This window comes from Entelurus aequoreus, linkage group LG23 (assembly GCF_033978785.1).
Source record: "Entelurus aequoreus isolate RoL-2023_Sb linkage group LG23, RoL_Eaeq_v1.1, whole genome shotgun sequence".
Lineage (NCBI taxonomy): Eukaryota > Metazoa > Chordata > Actinopteri > Syngnathiformes > Syngnathidae > Entelurus > Entelurus aequoreus.
In genome coordinates this window covers 4,307,402-4,322,285 of record NC_084753.1, presented here as the reverse complement: position 1 = coordinate 4,322,285, position 14,884 = coordinate 4,307,402, and the positions used below count along the sequence as shown (strand labels likewise).

Here is a 14,884-nt window from a genome sequence, read left to right as displayed (position 1 = left end):
ACGTCACGTGTGCAACGTCACACGCCCTCCCCGAGCAGAGGGGTAGCTACATGGGTAACATTAGCTGTGGTGCTAACGGTGCGTTGCGAGTGGTAATACGAGAGAAAGAAGGTGCGAATCTGGTAACAAATGAAGGAAGAATGAATTCCCAAGAAAAACAGCAGGGGGTCCATCGTCTGGCGGTGGTTTGGCTTCAAGTGGGAATATGTTGTACAATCATGCGGCAAAAGTGTTGCTACAAAAAGTAGCACCTACTGCTAACGTGTAGCATCATTTGAAAAGTCACCCGCTAGAGAATGACGAGCGCTTGAAACTCTGCATATCAACATCTCCGGCCGGTGCCACACCCACAAAATGCAGAAGCAACAATTTCCACATCAACACCGTATGAAAAAAAAATCAACAACAGAAGGAGATAACGTCCGCAGGAACCTACCACATAGTGAAGGACATACACTATTTGATTTCCTATTATACAGCTCATTTTTATTTGACAGTTTTTGAAATATCTTGTGTGACATCATGCACAAAAGTGCACTTTATTTGTTTTTAACTATTGTAGTGGCGTTCTGCACAAAAAGTGCACTTTAAATTAGTGTTGTTTTGAAATGTCCTCTTAGTGACATCATGCACAAAAGTGCACTTTATTTGTTTTTAACTATTGTAGTGGCATTCTGTACAAAAAGTGCACTTTAATTTAGTGTTGTTTTGATATGTCATCTTAGTGACATCATGCACAAAAGTGCACTCATAGCTTGTTTTAAAATGTCTCTGACAATCTTGCACTTTCTGTTTGGAAATGACATGAATGTTTGTGCCACTGCTTAATAACTGTTTAATAAATACACTTTTGCTCAATTGACTTAGTTGTGATTTCCCTCCCTGCAAGAAAGTTTAAAATGAGCATATATTAATGCAGTATGAAGAAGAATGTTTTAATGTAGACACATAGAATCATCATACTGCTGTGATTATATGCATCAAGTGTTCATTCAAGGCTAAGGCAAAATATCCAGATATATATCGTGTATCGTGACATGGCCTAAAAATATCCAGATATTAATAAAAGGCCATATCGCCCAGCCCTACGCTGACCCCTCTCTGTCAGTTCACGTGGCCTACCACTTGGTGGCTGACTTGCTGTTGTTCCCAAACTCTTGACTTTTCTTATAATAAAGTTTACTTAGGAATATTTAGGAGCGAAAAAATTTCACGACTGTATTTGTTGCATCGTATGACAGTTCCACGCTGGAAATCACTGAGAGCGGCCCATTCTTTCACACATGTTTGTAGAAGCAGTCTCCATGCCTAAGTGCTTGATTTTATACACCGGGCCAAGTGATTAGGACACCTGATTCTCATCATTTGGATGGGTGGCCAAATACTTTTGGCAATATAGTGTATGTCTCTATTATTTTGTCGCCGTCTTGTCATGCTTTGTTCTTCTTTCTTACCAGATTAAATGTGAGATTTATTTCCTCTTTAGAGAGAAAAAAAAAAGCAGAGGTGCGTTTTTTTCTTTCTTGCAGTAATCCAAACTTCACCTTCCCCTCTTTGGCCGCTGCGAGATTTGCATCACACACAACTTTTCGCTGACCCGCCTATGACTGTGGGGATTCCCTCCCTTCCCTGCACGTGATTGTCCGAGGTCACCTGGATGCCTTCTCCCCTCAGGCTTTTAGCGCATCTCCGCGGTTCTCGGTGGCTGTTGAAGTGTGTGCTTTAAATTGCAAATGGCTCTGCGTTTTCCCCCGTGAGGGCTATTGTTTGCCATCCTCGTCAGACACGAACCACATATCCCCTTTTGTCGCAGCTCTTGTGCATCCGGTCGGCAATCACGCACATGTGATTGGTTTGTAAAGTAGCGCTGAATAGATGCATGCTTGACAATGTAAATCAGGAACGCGGGGCAAAGGCCACTTCAGATTTGGTCCTGTAGGTGCTAATACATGCTGCTCATTGTCATGTTGAAAGCTTTTTCTCTGTCACAAGGGAGCACTTGGAAGTTAATAATGCTTGTTTTCTTGGTAGCTCTTGTTGGTGACGGCGCGCACTGGTCTCTAATTGTATTATTTTTACCACATGAACAATAAACGGCTCTTGTTATGTACTCACCAGAGAGGGAAGTCTTAATAATGGATTGTTTGACATGCAACTACACAAAACCTTTTTCCCTGTGTCAGTCTCTGAAGCAACTAATCAAATCTGTTTGTTATTTCCCAGTCCCTCACTAAACTACCTCTCATTTTGTTGAATTAAGCTTTTGAATACAATTTCCTTTTAGACAGCAAACTAGAATTGTTTGTGACGAGCATTACTACTAGTAGCTGTTGCCATTGCTTTAAGACAGGGATTCGGCAACCCAAAATGTTGAAAGAGCCAGATTGAACCGAAAATACAAAAAAAATCTGTCTGGAGCCGCAAAAAATTTAAAGTTTTCTATAAGTGATATAATGAAGTCAACACATGATATGTGTCTATATTAGCTACACTACCGTTCAAAAGTTTGGGGTCACATTGAAATGTCCTTATTTTTGAAGGAAAAACTCTGTACTTTTCAATGAAGATAACTTTAAACTAGTCTTAACTTTAAAGAAATACTCTCTATACATTGCTAATGTGGTAAATGACTATTCTAGCTGCAAATGTCTGGTTTTTGGTGCAATATCTACATAGGTGTATAGAGGCCCATTTCCAGCAACTATCACTCCAGTGTTCTAATGGTACAATGTGTTTGCTCATTGGCTCAGAAGGCTAATTGATGATTAGAAAACCCTTGTGCAATCATGTTCGCACATCTGAAAACAGTTTAGCTCGTTACAGAAGCTACAAAACTGACCTGCCTTTGAGCAGATTGAGTTTCTGGAGCATCACATTTGTGGGGTCAATTAAACGCTCAAAATGGCCAGAAAAAGAGAACTTTCATCTGAAACTCGACAGTCTATTCTTGTTCTTAGAAATGAAGGCTATTCCACAAAATTGTTTGGGTGACCCCAAACTTTTGAACGGTAGTGTATATTAGCCTACTATCAAAATGACTGTGTCGCAGGCTGACACAAATCTTCGTTGACATAATTGTTGAAATGTAATATTTATTCTAGGGCTGGGCGATATATCGAATATACTGCTTCGGTTGGGCAAATATCACTCCGAGAATAAATGGATATTGATAGTTGTGAAGAGTTGCTGCTCCCTTGCCATATATGAAAGATAGACCATGTGATACATAGGGATGATGCTCGAAACCGGTTTTCCCGGTTGTTCGATAAGAAAAGAACCGAGTCCTCGGACTCGAATCCCTTTTTGAAAACCGGTACCGGTTATCGAGACCACTATAGTAAAAAACAACAATAAAGAGCCTAAATGGATTAATCTGCTTTGGAACTTTATTAGACGTCTTGGATTGTTTGTTAGCTGTCTGCCTGTGTGTGTAGTTAGTATGTTCCAATAGCAGCAGAAGTGCACTTTTTGGAGAGCTGTATTATTTTCAGTTTTGTGCCCAAAGGACTGATTTTATTTAACACTATATTATTTTTTATACACCTATAGTGATCACAGAGAAAAGTTGTTTTTGTGTTACTGTATATATTTGTTTTTCGGAAAAATCACACTTAATATACTTTGGGTAACAACAGTCAATATTTATGTATTTTATTTTTTTAGGGGGGTAACAGTTTATATTTATTTATTTTATTTAATTTTTTTCTTATAAAATAAAAGTGAGCTTTTGTTAAACCAAATATTGTGTTTTTTTCCATATACAACAACCTATCTGGATTCGATAAGAGAATCGATAAGGAATCTGTTCGATAAGCGGATTCGATAATAGGCTCGAACTCGATAATTTCTTATCAAACATCATCCCTAGTGATACAACATATTCTATTTGTCTTGTTTGCGTTGCAGTAACGGAGTGGGGTGATGATGTGCGGCCCATCTCTGAAGACGAAGCCATGGTCATTGTCAACCATCAATCCACGGGAGATGTGTGCACGCTCATGATGTGCCTGCAAGACAAGGGCACGGTAAGAGGAGGGATGTGTTTACCTGTGGGTGACCTTTCAAAGGGAACCCTCGGTGTTCATAAAATGTTTGCTGCAGATGATACCATCAGATTTATTAAGGCCATATTATAGTTTTGGCTGTAGCGATATATTCTTCTTAATGGGTCTACCACACTGCCTGTTTACTTTTTATATTAGTGTTTTGTTCTGGTTTTTATTCCAATGCAATGGCACATTTCTTTTCTTTAATATGGCAGTGCATATGTTTTTAATTGAGCATACCAGGTGTTATTTGAGGTCCCCTTCTACAAACCCTGTTTCCATATGAGTTGGGAAATTGTGTTGGATGTAAATATAAACGGAATACAATGATTTGCAAATCCTTTTCAACCCATATTCAATTGAATGCACTACAAAGACAACATATTTGATGTTCAAACTCATAAACTTTTTTTTTTTTTTTGCAAATAATAATTAACTTAGAATTTCATGGCTGCAACACGTGCCAAAGTAGTTGGGAAAGGGCATGTTCACCACTGTGTTACATGGCCTTTTCTTTTAACAACACTCAAACGATTGGGAACTGAGGAAACTAATTGTTGAAGCTTTGAAAGTGGAATTCTTTCCCATTCTTGTTTTATGTAGAGCTTCAGTTGTTCAACAGTCCGGGGTCTCCGCTGTCGTATTTTACGCTTCATAATGCGCCACACATTTTCGATGGGAAACAGGTCTGGACTGCAGGCGGGCCAGGAAAGTACCCGCACTCTTTTTTTACGAAGCCACGCTGTTGTAGCACGTGCTGAATGTGGCTTGGCATTGTCTTGCTGAAATAAGCAGGGGCGTCCATGAAAAAGACGGCGCTTAGATGGCAGCATATGTTGTTCCAAAACCTGTATGTACCTTTCAGCATTAATGGCGCCTTCACAGATGTGTAAGTTACCCATGTCTTGGCCATTAATACACCCCCATACCTTCACACATGCTGGCTTTTGAACTTTGCGTCGATAACAGTCTGGATGGTTCGCTTCCCCTTTGGTCCGGATGACATGATGTTGAATATTTCCAAAAAACAATTTGAAATGTGGACTCGTCAGACCACAGAACACTTTTCCACTTTGCATGAGTCCATCTTAGATGATCTCGGGCCCAGAGAAGCCGGCGGCGTTTCTGGGTGTTGTTGATAAATGGCTTTCGCTTTGCATAGGAGAGTTTTAACTTGCACTTACAGATGTAGCGACCAACTGTAGTTACTGACAGTGGGTTTCTGAAGTGTTCCGGAGCCCATGTGGTGATATCCTTTAGAGATTGATGTCGGTTTTTGATACAGTGCCGTCTGAGGGATCGAAGGTCACGGTTATCAATTTTGGTTTCCGGCCATGCCGCTTACGTGCAGTGATTTCTCCAGATTCTCTGAACCTTTTGATGATATTATGGACCGTAGATGTTGAAATCCCTAAATTTCTTGCAATTGCACTTTGAGAAACGTTGTTCTTAAACTGTTTGACTATTTGCTCACGCAGTTGTGGACAAAGGGGTGTACCTCGCCCCATCCTTTCTCGTGAAAGACTGAGCATTTTTTGGGAAGCTGTTTTTATACCCAATTATGACACTTGTGGGATGTTCCAAATAAGTGTTTGATGAGCATTCCTCAACTTTATCAGTATTTATTGCCACCTTTCCCAACTTCTTTGTCACGTGTTGCTGGCATCAAATTCTAAAGTTAATCATTATTTGCAAAAAAAAAAGTTTATCAGTTTGTTTATCATGTTGTCTTTGTAGCATATTCAACTGAATATGGGTTAAAAAGGATTTGCAAATCATTGTATTCCATTTATATTTACATCTAACACAATTTCCCAACTCATGGAAATGGGGTTTGTATCATTTATGTTGCTTCTATTGAAATAAAAGCTAGAGTAATTCATTTAGTCTTTCCTTATTTCAGGCGGTACAAAAAATGATGTGGTTGATGGACCATGTGTTCAAATACACAAACTTTGGCCTCGTGTCGCTCATCCATGGGGACTTCTTCATCAGACAGGTAAGAGATCACTCCTAGTTACCAAACTCTTTCACTTTATTTTTTAGTTAGACAGATGAGTTTACTTCAAACGAAGACCCTTTTTCTCCCAGAAGGGTTGAGGAGTAAAACTAAAGTCTGGTTGTGTGTCTTTCCACTGAGGGCCCCATACTAAATAGTCTACACTGCAAAAAGTCAGTGTTCAAAAACAAGAAAAAACAAAACAAAAATGAGGAGTATTTTATTTGAACTAAGCAAAATTATCTGCCAATAGAACAAGAAAATTTGGTTTGTCAAGACTTTCCAAAACAAGTCAAATTAGCTAACCTCAATGAACCCAAAAATACCTTAAAATAAGTATATTCTCACTAATAACAAGTGTACTACTATACAAGTACGTATTTTCTAGTGTTTCGTTGAAAATAAAACAGCAAAGTCCATTTGGCTGTGATCTGTTTTAATTATGAGACACAATTGTGTCAAAGTCATGATTTTTTTTTTTTACATGCTTGAAATAAGAAATGATTACTTTAAAAAAGTACTTTTATACTTGTGAGTGTTGATGACACAGCTTTGCAACAGTTGATATTCTAGTTTCAAGCATGTTGTACTCAATATAGGTCATCAAATCTCAGCAACAAGCTGTAATATCTTACTGAGATCATTTAGGACCAAAACAAGTAAAACACTGTAACATAAAATCTGCTAAATGAGAAGAATTATCTTATCAGACAGAAAATAAGCAAATATCACCCATATTTGAGATATTTCATCTTACTTAGATTTCAGTTTTTTCAGTTTAAGTCCTTGGAGATACATTAAGAAAGGGGAAGTGCACTTTTTTGGGGGAATTATGCGTATCGTTCTTTTTTGGGGGAATTATGCGTATCGTTCACAATTAATATGAAAGACATGACGACGTACGTATTTATAAAAAATAAAATAAAATAAAAGTCAGTTTACTACGGAGCCAATGGGAGGTTCTTTATTTTGCACATAAAACCAAATAGATAACCAAAAAGCGCCAACCATACCCCATTTACATTTCGTGACTGGAATACTAACCAAATATTGGTGATATTGTTATTGTAAGCGCTAACGCAGATGAACTATTTATAGCGGCGACCTGATCACAGACAACTAACTAGCTTGTGTGGTTATGTTGGCTGGTGAGCTGCTTCCTCGCCTCTGTGCTAGTGCAAGTTTATTCCAGATCATAAATCATGCTTCTCACCCGGAGAGTAGAAGGATGAGAATGTATTCCAACAAGTTGGTCAACTTTGGCATCCAATTTCGACCCAGAAATGGTGAGAACGACACAAAAAGACCTTGGTCTGCGCTTGGTTCCAACCCCCTTTTATTTGCGAGGATTATGAGTCATTTTTCATATTGATAAGAATATAACAAGATTCTATCAGTCGGCATCTGAATGACAGCAGACCTTGTACAGTAACTGATGTTTTATTTTGTTGGCCCCTCATGAAGTCTGCAGTGAGTAATAAGCAGTGATGTTGAGGGAAAAAAACGCGACTGTTGTGATTCGTTTTTGAAATTAATGCGACACCTATGCCTAAAATGAGCAATATGTGTAATAATGAAATGTTATTATAAATGTACCTGATACTTCATTACATATATACTTACATCATGTATATAAAACCATAATGGAGGTGTTTGGATGTTTTTTTTAAGGGCTTTATAGGCAAAATAGAGCGGCTACTATTGGCTCCATTAGAAGCGGACTTTTGATTGCATTTATTTACTACTTAGAATGCATTAAAAAAAAAACATCCTTCTCCATGTCTTTAATAATGATTGTGAACGATAGGCAACATTTTTAAAAAAAAGTGCAGTTCCCTTTTAAAGAAAAATACAGCCTGCATCTCCGCTTTGTGTTATATTTGACAAAGCACATTTATAAATATACACATAACATATAAACGTTTTCTCCTTACACTTTGTTGGCTTTTTGGATTTTTACTGGTATTTTTTATTTTATTCTGTTATTTAATTTACAAATATTCAACTTTTTACATGTTTTTTTTTTTTCATATTAAGACTTTATTCCCATGAAAGTTCAACTTAAATTTTGTAATATGTATTATTGTTTATCATAATTTAATATTTACTGCAGATTTTTTTTCTTTATTTCAACATCAGAAATGCTATATTTTTCTTTTAATATTATTATGACTTCATTCCCACCATGATTTGCCTTTACTTTCATAAGATTATTAATTTTCTCAATCCTTTTTAGAAAATATGTTAACTGTATTCTTTGTTTCTCATTAAACTTTACACGATATTTATATAGTAAGCATCTATAATTACTTTGTTTTTAATATTAAGACTTTATTCTTGTAAGATTACCACTTTTTTCGCTTAATAGCATGGGTTTATGCTTTTAACATTTTAATTAGATTTTCGTGAAATTACTGCTCTTTGTTTCCAATTTTTCTGTATTTAAAACCAGATATTAAAACATTTTCTCAGAATGAATTTTCTTTTAATATTATGACTTTGTTGAAATAATGGTTTGACTTTATTCTCATAATGATAAAACTTAATATTAATATTTTACAATTCTGCATTAAAAATATTCTGACTACCCAGCTGCTTGTCCCAGCTGGAATGCTTTAATTTTTTTACGCTTCTTTTCTCTCCCCTAACATTACAGCTTTATTCTACTAATATTTTCACTTCTTTCTCATTAAATTACTCAGGTTTTTTTGGCCTTAATTTTGCTGTATGCTTTTAATATTATTATGACTTTTTCCCCACAGTAGTTTGACTCAACTCTCGTAAGAATAACTTTTTCCTAATAGTTTCTGACAAAAAAAATCATGCATTTATAAATGCATATATAATTAATTTCCCCCCATATATATTAAACCATACAACTTTTTTTCACTTAAAATTATGGCTTTATTTTCCTAATATTTTGACCTTATTCTCATGTTTCCAATTTTGCTGTATTTTTTTTAAAATTCAGATATTTCAAATTTCTTCTGAATTTCTGTCCTGTACTATTACGCCTTTTATTCCCATGAGTTTGACTTCTCATAATATTAAAAACATTTTCCAACTCAATTACCCAAAAATTACTACTAAATTCTTTGTTTCTGTTTGTATCTCATATTATTATGTCATTTAAAAAAATATGTATTTTATTTTTATAATTATGGGCCTGCTGCAATGCAAGCGCACATGTGCGCATGCTAACATTTTAGGATCGCTCTGTAGCTCATTTTGTACAGTTACACCTTAAACTCTCGGATTGTGACACTCGGCACCATCTTAAAAGCACGGCGGCTTCCGGCGACCCCCGGCCAGAGGTCCAGGGCACAGATAGCAGGCCCATCAACATTTTCTACTTCTAAAAACACTTTAAGACCAATGTCTTGAAAAAATATATCACTCTTGAATCAACACAGTAGTTTATACTATGATCGAAGTTAATTAAAAACTAAATGTGGGATATAAATAATAATGGAAGTGTTTGTATATAGTATATAATTGGTACAAAGGTTTAAAGGCCTACTGAAAGCCACTACTACCGACCACGCAGTCTGATAGTTTATATATTAATGATGAAATCTTAACATTGCAACACATGCCAATACGGCCGGGTTAACTTATAAAGTGCAATTTTAAACTTCCCAGGAAACTTCCGCTTGAAAACGTCGCGGTATGATGACGTATGCGCGTGACGTCACGAGGGCAAGGGAGTGTTTGGACCCAATTCAAATACCTCTGTTTTCTTCGACAAAATTCCACAGTATTCTGGACATCTGTGTTGGTGAATCTTTTGCAATTTGTTTAATGGACAATGGAGACTGCAAATAAGAAAGTTGTAGGTGCGATCGGTGGAGCGGTGGACTACAGCAACACCAACACCAGGAGGTTGTGTTGTGTTTTGAGCAGGATAGCAGACGCACTACAGTGAGTAAGCCCGCCGCCGCATCTAAGTTAGCTTCTGTTTTTTTAGCTTCGCCAAGCTGAATATTATTAATCATGTATTTACATGTTCATGGTTTAATAGTATTTTTGATCTTCTGTCTATCCATCCAGTCAGGGTTTTTTTTAATTTAGTTTCTATCTGCATTTGAGACTGATGCTATCACGTTGGCTACGTAGCTAGGTTAGCTTCTATTTTTTTAGCTTCGAAAAGCTGAATATTATTAATTGTGTATTTACATGTTCATGGTTTAATAGTATTTTTGATCTTCTGTCTATCCATCCAGTCTGTTTTTTTAAAATTTAGTTTCTATCTGCATTTGAGACTGCTATGCTATCACGTTGGCTACGTAGCTAGGTTAGCTTCTATTTTTTTTAGCTTCGAAAAGCTGAATATTATTAATCGTGTATTTACATGTTCATGGTTTAATAGTATTTTTGATCTTCTGTCTATCCATCCAGTCAGGGGTTTTTTAAATTTAGTTTCTATCTGCATTTGAGACTGCTATGCTATCACGTTGGCTACGTTGCTAGGTGAGCTTCTATTTTTTTTTAGCTTCGAAAAGCTGAATATTATTAATCGTGTATTTACATGTTCAGTCACTGTGAATGTCCATTTCGCGTTCTCGACTCTCATTTTCAAGAGGATATAGTATCTGAGGTGGTTTAAAATACAAATCTGTGATCTACAAAAGAAAAAGGAGAGAGTGTGGAATCCAATGAGCCAGCTTGTACCTAAGTTACGGTCAGAGCGAAAAAAGATACGTCCATCACTGCCTCTCAAGTCCTTCACTGTAACGTTCCTCATCTACGAATCTTTCATCCTCGCTCAAATTAATGGGGTAATCGTCACTTTCTCGGTCCGAATCTCTCTCGCTCCATTGTAAACAACGGGGAATTGTGAGCAGCACTACCGCTTGTGACGTCACGCTACTTCCGGTACAGGCAAGGCTTTTTTTTATCAGCGAGCAAAAGTTGCGAACTTTATCGTCGATTTTCTCTACTAAATCCTTTCAGCAAAAATATGGCAATATCGCGAAATGATCAAGTATGACACATAGAATGGATCTGCTATTCCCGTTTAAATAAAAAAAATTCATTTCAGTAGGCCTTTAACTAACACATGTACAAGGATATTTCACATGCCTTTACTGTGTAACGTAATTGAACAGTGTTTATGTTGTGTACAATGTGTATTTATAATATGTTGTGCAAAGGAAATTTCATAATTTTTGGAAGCTCATCTTGTATTCGACATTGTTTATAGGGTTAGGCGCAATAAGTGTTCAACTTCAGCCTAAACCCTTTCGGTCTGCAACATTTTCAATGTATGAATGTACAACCGTTTGTTTATGTAAAACTGTTTGTTTATTTTGTTGACCACTGACCGAATAAATAATAAACTAACTAACTACATTATTCTTCTAAAATAACTTATTTTCTCCATTTTATTACAACTTAATTGTCTTAAAATTCCAGGAGAAAAAGATCACTTTTTCTCTTGATATTATGGCTTTATTCTCCCAATATTTCAACTTTCTTTTTTAAATCACTGCTATTTTCAATCCCCATTTTTCATGTTTTTTTCTTCTTTGCTTATGTTTCGAATGAACTCCAATAAAAAAAAGTTGCCCAGGGCCTCACTTTAGACACCCGGCTGTAGTCAATAAGGCCCTTCTTTTAACCTCCTGGCTGTGTCGAGTAAGTTTTTATCACACTCCACAAAAGTGCAGTGACTACCCATCTGCTTGTCCCAGCTGGAACGCTCACACGAGTGTAGACCTGTGAAGGCCGTGGCGTCCTCTGTGAAGGTCAGCGACTGTGGACAGTAGTCGGGGGTGCTTAACAATGCTGGTTCAGCCTAACTCTTTGTTGTGGGCGAGGGGGGGACAAGGGGGCGTCTGCCGAACACGTCATATTCCCTGATTTCCAGGACTGTAATGCGTCTTTTAAGGGTTAATCGATCCATCGTTAAGGATTAAACCGCTATGCACCAGCTTGGATCTTTTAATATTTGTTCATTGGCCACAGAAATCATGCACATAGCTCTGTGCCAATACTGAAGCACTCTGCACTCAGTTGGCTCGGTCATTTCTGTGATCCCCTCTGACATTCCGCTGTGTGCATTGTTGACATCCTTCCCCAAAATACCTCACGCAGCCGCAGCACGGCAGGCATCCGCTGCCCACGGGGCCGAGCAGACATGTCTTGCCACCATGTGAAGCGAAGCCCGCTTGAACAACCCTGCGATCTAATTTCAGCCACATTAGCGTGGTGTTCGTGCACATCACATACTGTACACGGTGACATTTTAGGTCCACAGTTGAGTTAAAATGGCAAGAGAACACAACCCGTTAGAAGTCCATGTGAGAGACTAACTTCATATTAGTTAGCTGGGTTGTGAATGCCAGATATAGATTGTCCTAAACATTCTTTATTTTAGTATTTTTAGTAGAGATGTTCGATAATGGCTTTTTTGCTGATATCCGATATTCCGATATTGTCCAACTCTTAATTACCAATATCAACCGATACCGATATATACAGTCGTGTAATTAACACATTATTATGCCTAATTTTGTTGTGATGCCCCGCTGGATGCATTAAACAATGTAACAAGGTTTTCCAAAATAAATCAAGTCAAGTTATGGAAAAAAATGCCAACATGGCACTGCCATATTTATTATTGAAGTCACAAAGTGCATTATTTTTTTTAACATGCCTCAAAACAGCAGCTTGGAATTTGGGACATGCTCTCCCTGAGAGAGCATGAGGAGGTTGAGGTGGGCGGGGTTGAGGTGGGGGTTGTAGGGGTTAGCGGGGGGTGTATGTTGTAGCGTCCCGGAAGAGTTAGTGCTGCAAGGGGTTCTGGGTATTTGTTCTGTTGTGTTACGGTGCGGATGTTCTCCCGAAATGTGTTTGTCATTCTTGTTTGGTGTGGGTTCACAGCGTGGCGCATATTTGTAACAGTGTTAAAGTTGTTTATACGGTCACCCTCAGTGTGACCTGTATGGCTGTTGATCAAGTATGCATTGCATTCACTCATGTGTGTGGAGAAGACGCATATATTATGTGACTGGGCCGGCACGCAAAGGCAGTGCCTTTAAGGTTTATTGGCGCTCTGTACTTCTCCCTACGTCCGTGTACACAGCGGCGTTTTAAAAAGACATACATTTTGCTTTTTGAAACCGATACCGATAATTTCCGATATTACATTTTAAAGCATTTATCGGCCGATAATATCGGCAGTCCGATATTATCGGACATCCCTAATTTTTAGTGATAATACACCACCATTATTTAAACCAATAACAGTTATATTTCTAGATAGTACAATTTTCTTTTATAAATGGCACTTGCATGCAGTGATTAGTGTGTGTGTCATGCAAGTTTCTAAACACACTGCCTGCCCTATTAAGTAGTAAAACTAGCCTAGCGGCGACCGTGTATGCTAATGCATTTAAATTGGCTCTTGACCAACTGAACTTAACTGAAAATCAATCCCTCCCCTCGAGGTCCAGCTACTGCTAATGTCATAATGCTATTTGTCACATCCATTTGCAAGCGACATTATGGCTGAGCAGGGTGCGCTACTGCAGTACCGCACGCTCTAACGTCTTTAACGGGTACCGATTCTTGCTAGGGAACAAGTAGTAAGGCACGGCCTCTCGGTAATGTTATAATTTTCCATGCCAACAATGCAAGAAAAGGCACTCAAAAATACAGAAAGGCTCCATTTTTCAAAATACTTTTCAATTTTTCATAGACATGCTACCGATTAGCATTTTCAATTAGTGATGTCCGATATTATCGGCCGATAAAGGCTTTAAAATGTAATATCGGAAATTATCTGTATCGTTTTTTAATTATCGGTATCCATCCATCCATTTTCTACCGCTTATTCCCTTCGGGGTCGCGGGGGGCGCTGGAGCCTATCTCAGCTACAATCGCGTTTTTATTTATTTTTATTTTTAATTTTTTATTAAATCAACATAAAAAACACAAGATACACTTACAATTAGTTCACCAACCCAAAAAACCTCCCTCCCCCCATTTACACTCATTCACACAAAAGTGTTGTTTCTTTCTGTTATTAATATTCTGCTTCCTACATTATATATCAATATATATCAATACAGTCTGCAAGGGATACAGTCCGTAAGCACACATGATTGTGCGTGCTGCTGGTCCACTAATAGTACTAACCTTTAACAGTTAATTTTACTCATTTTCATTAATTACTAGTTTCTATGTAACTGTTTTTATATTGTTTTACTTTGTTTTTTGTTTTTAATTTATTTATCTTATTTTATTTTATTAATTTTAAAAAAAAGGACCTTATCTTCACCATACCTGGTTGTCCAAATTAGGCATAATAATGTGTTAATTCCACGACTGTATATATCGGTATCGGTTGATATCGGTATCGGTAATTAAGAGTTGGACAATATCGGATATCGGCAAAAAAGCCATTATCGGACATCCCTATTTTCAATGTTACGTGGCGATTTCAACACCTGCAAATTTGGTACCGACAACTAAGATGCATGTGAAGTCAAACAGTTGGTGTTTAATCCGTACAATACTTACAGTATTACCACTTTGTAGGGCTCAACAAAGGAACACACTGGCACATTCAACTTAATGGCAAAGACTACTTCCTGGATATGGCAACACGGTGTGTTGCCATATCCCGGAAGAGTTAGTCCTGCAAGGGATTCTGGGTGTTTGTTCTGTTGTTTATGTTGTGTTACGGTGCAGATGTTCTCCCGAAATGTGTTTGTCATTCTTCTTTGGTGTGGGTTCACAGTGTGGCGCATATTTGTAACAGTGTTAAAGTTGTTTATACGGGCACCCTCAGTGTGACCTGTATGGCTGTTGATCAAGTATGCTTGCATTCACT

At 37.6% G+C, this 14,884-nt stretch overlaps 1 protein-coding gene across 1 annotated transcript in view; it reads left to right on the top strand.

Moving 5' to 3' along the window:
* Positions 1-14,884, top strand: part of lpgat1 (lysophosphatidylglycerol acyltransferase 1) — a 126,880-nt gene that overhangs the window by 44,163 nt on the left and 67,833 nt on the right. The window contains exons 3-4 of the mRNA XM_062033995.1: positions 3,907-4,025; positions 5,950-6,045. Of these exons, the coding sequence (XP_061889979.1) occupies positions 3,907-4,025; positions 5,950-6,045 (215 nt within the window). The remainder of the gene's footprint in view (positions 1-3,906; positions 4,026-5,949; positions 6,046-14,884) is intronic.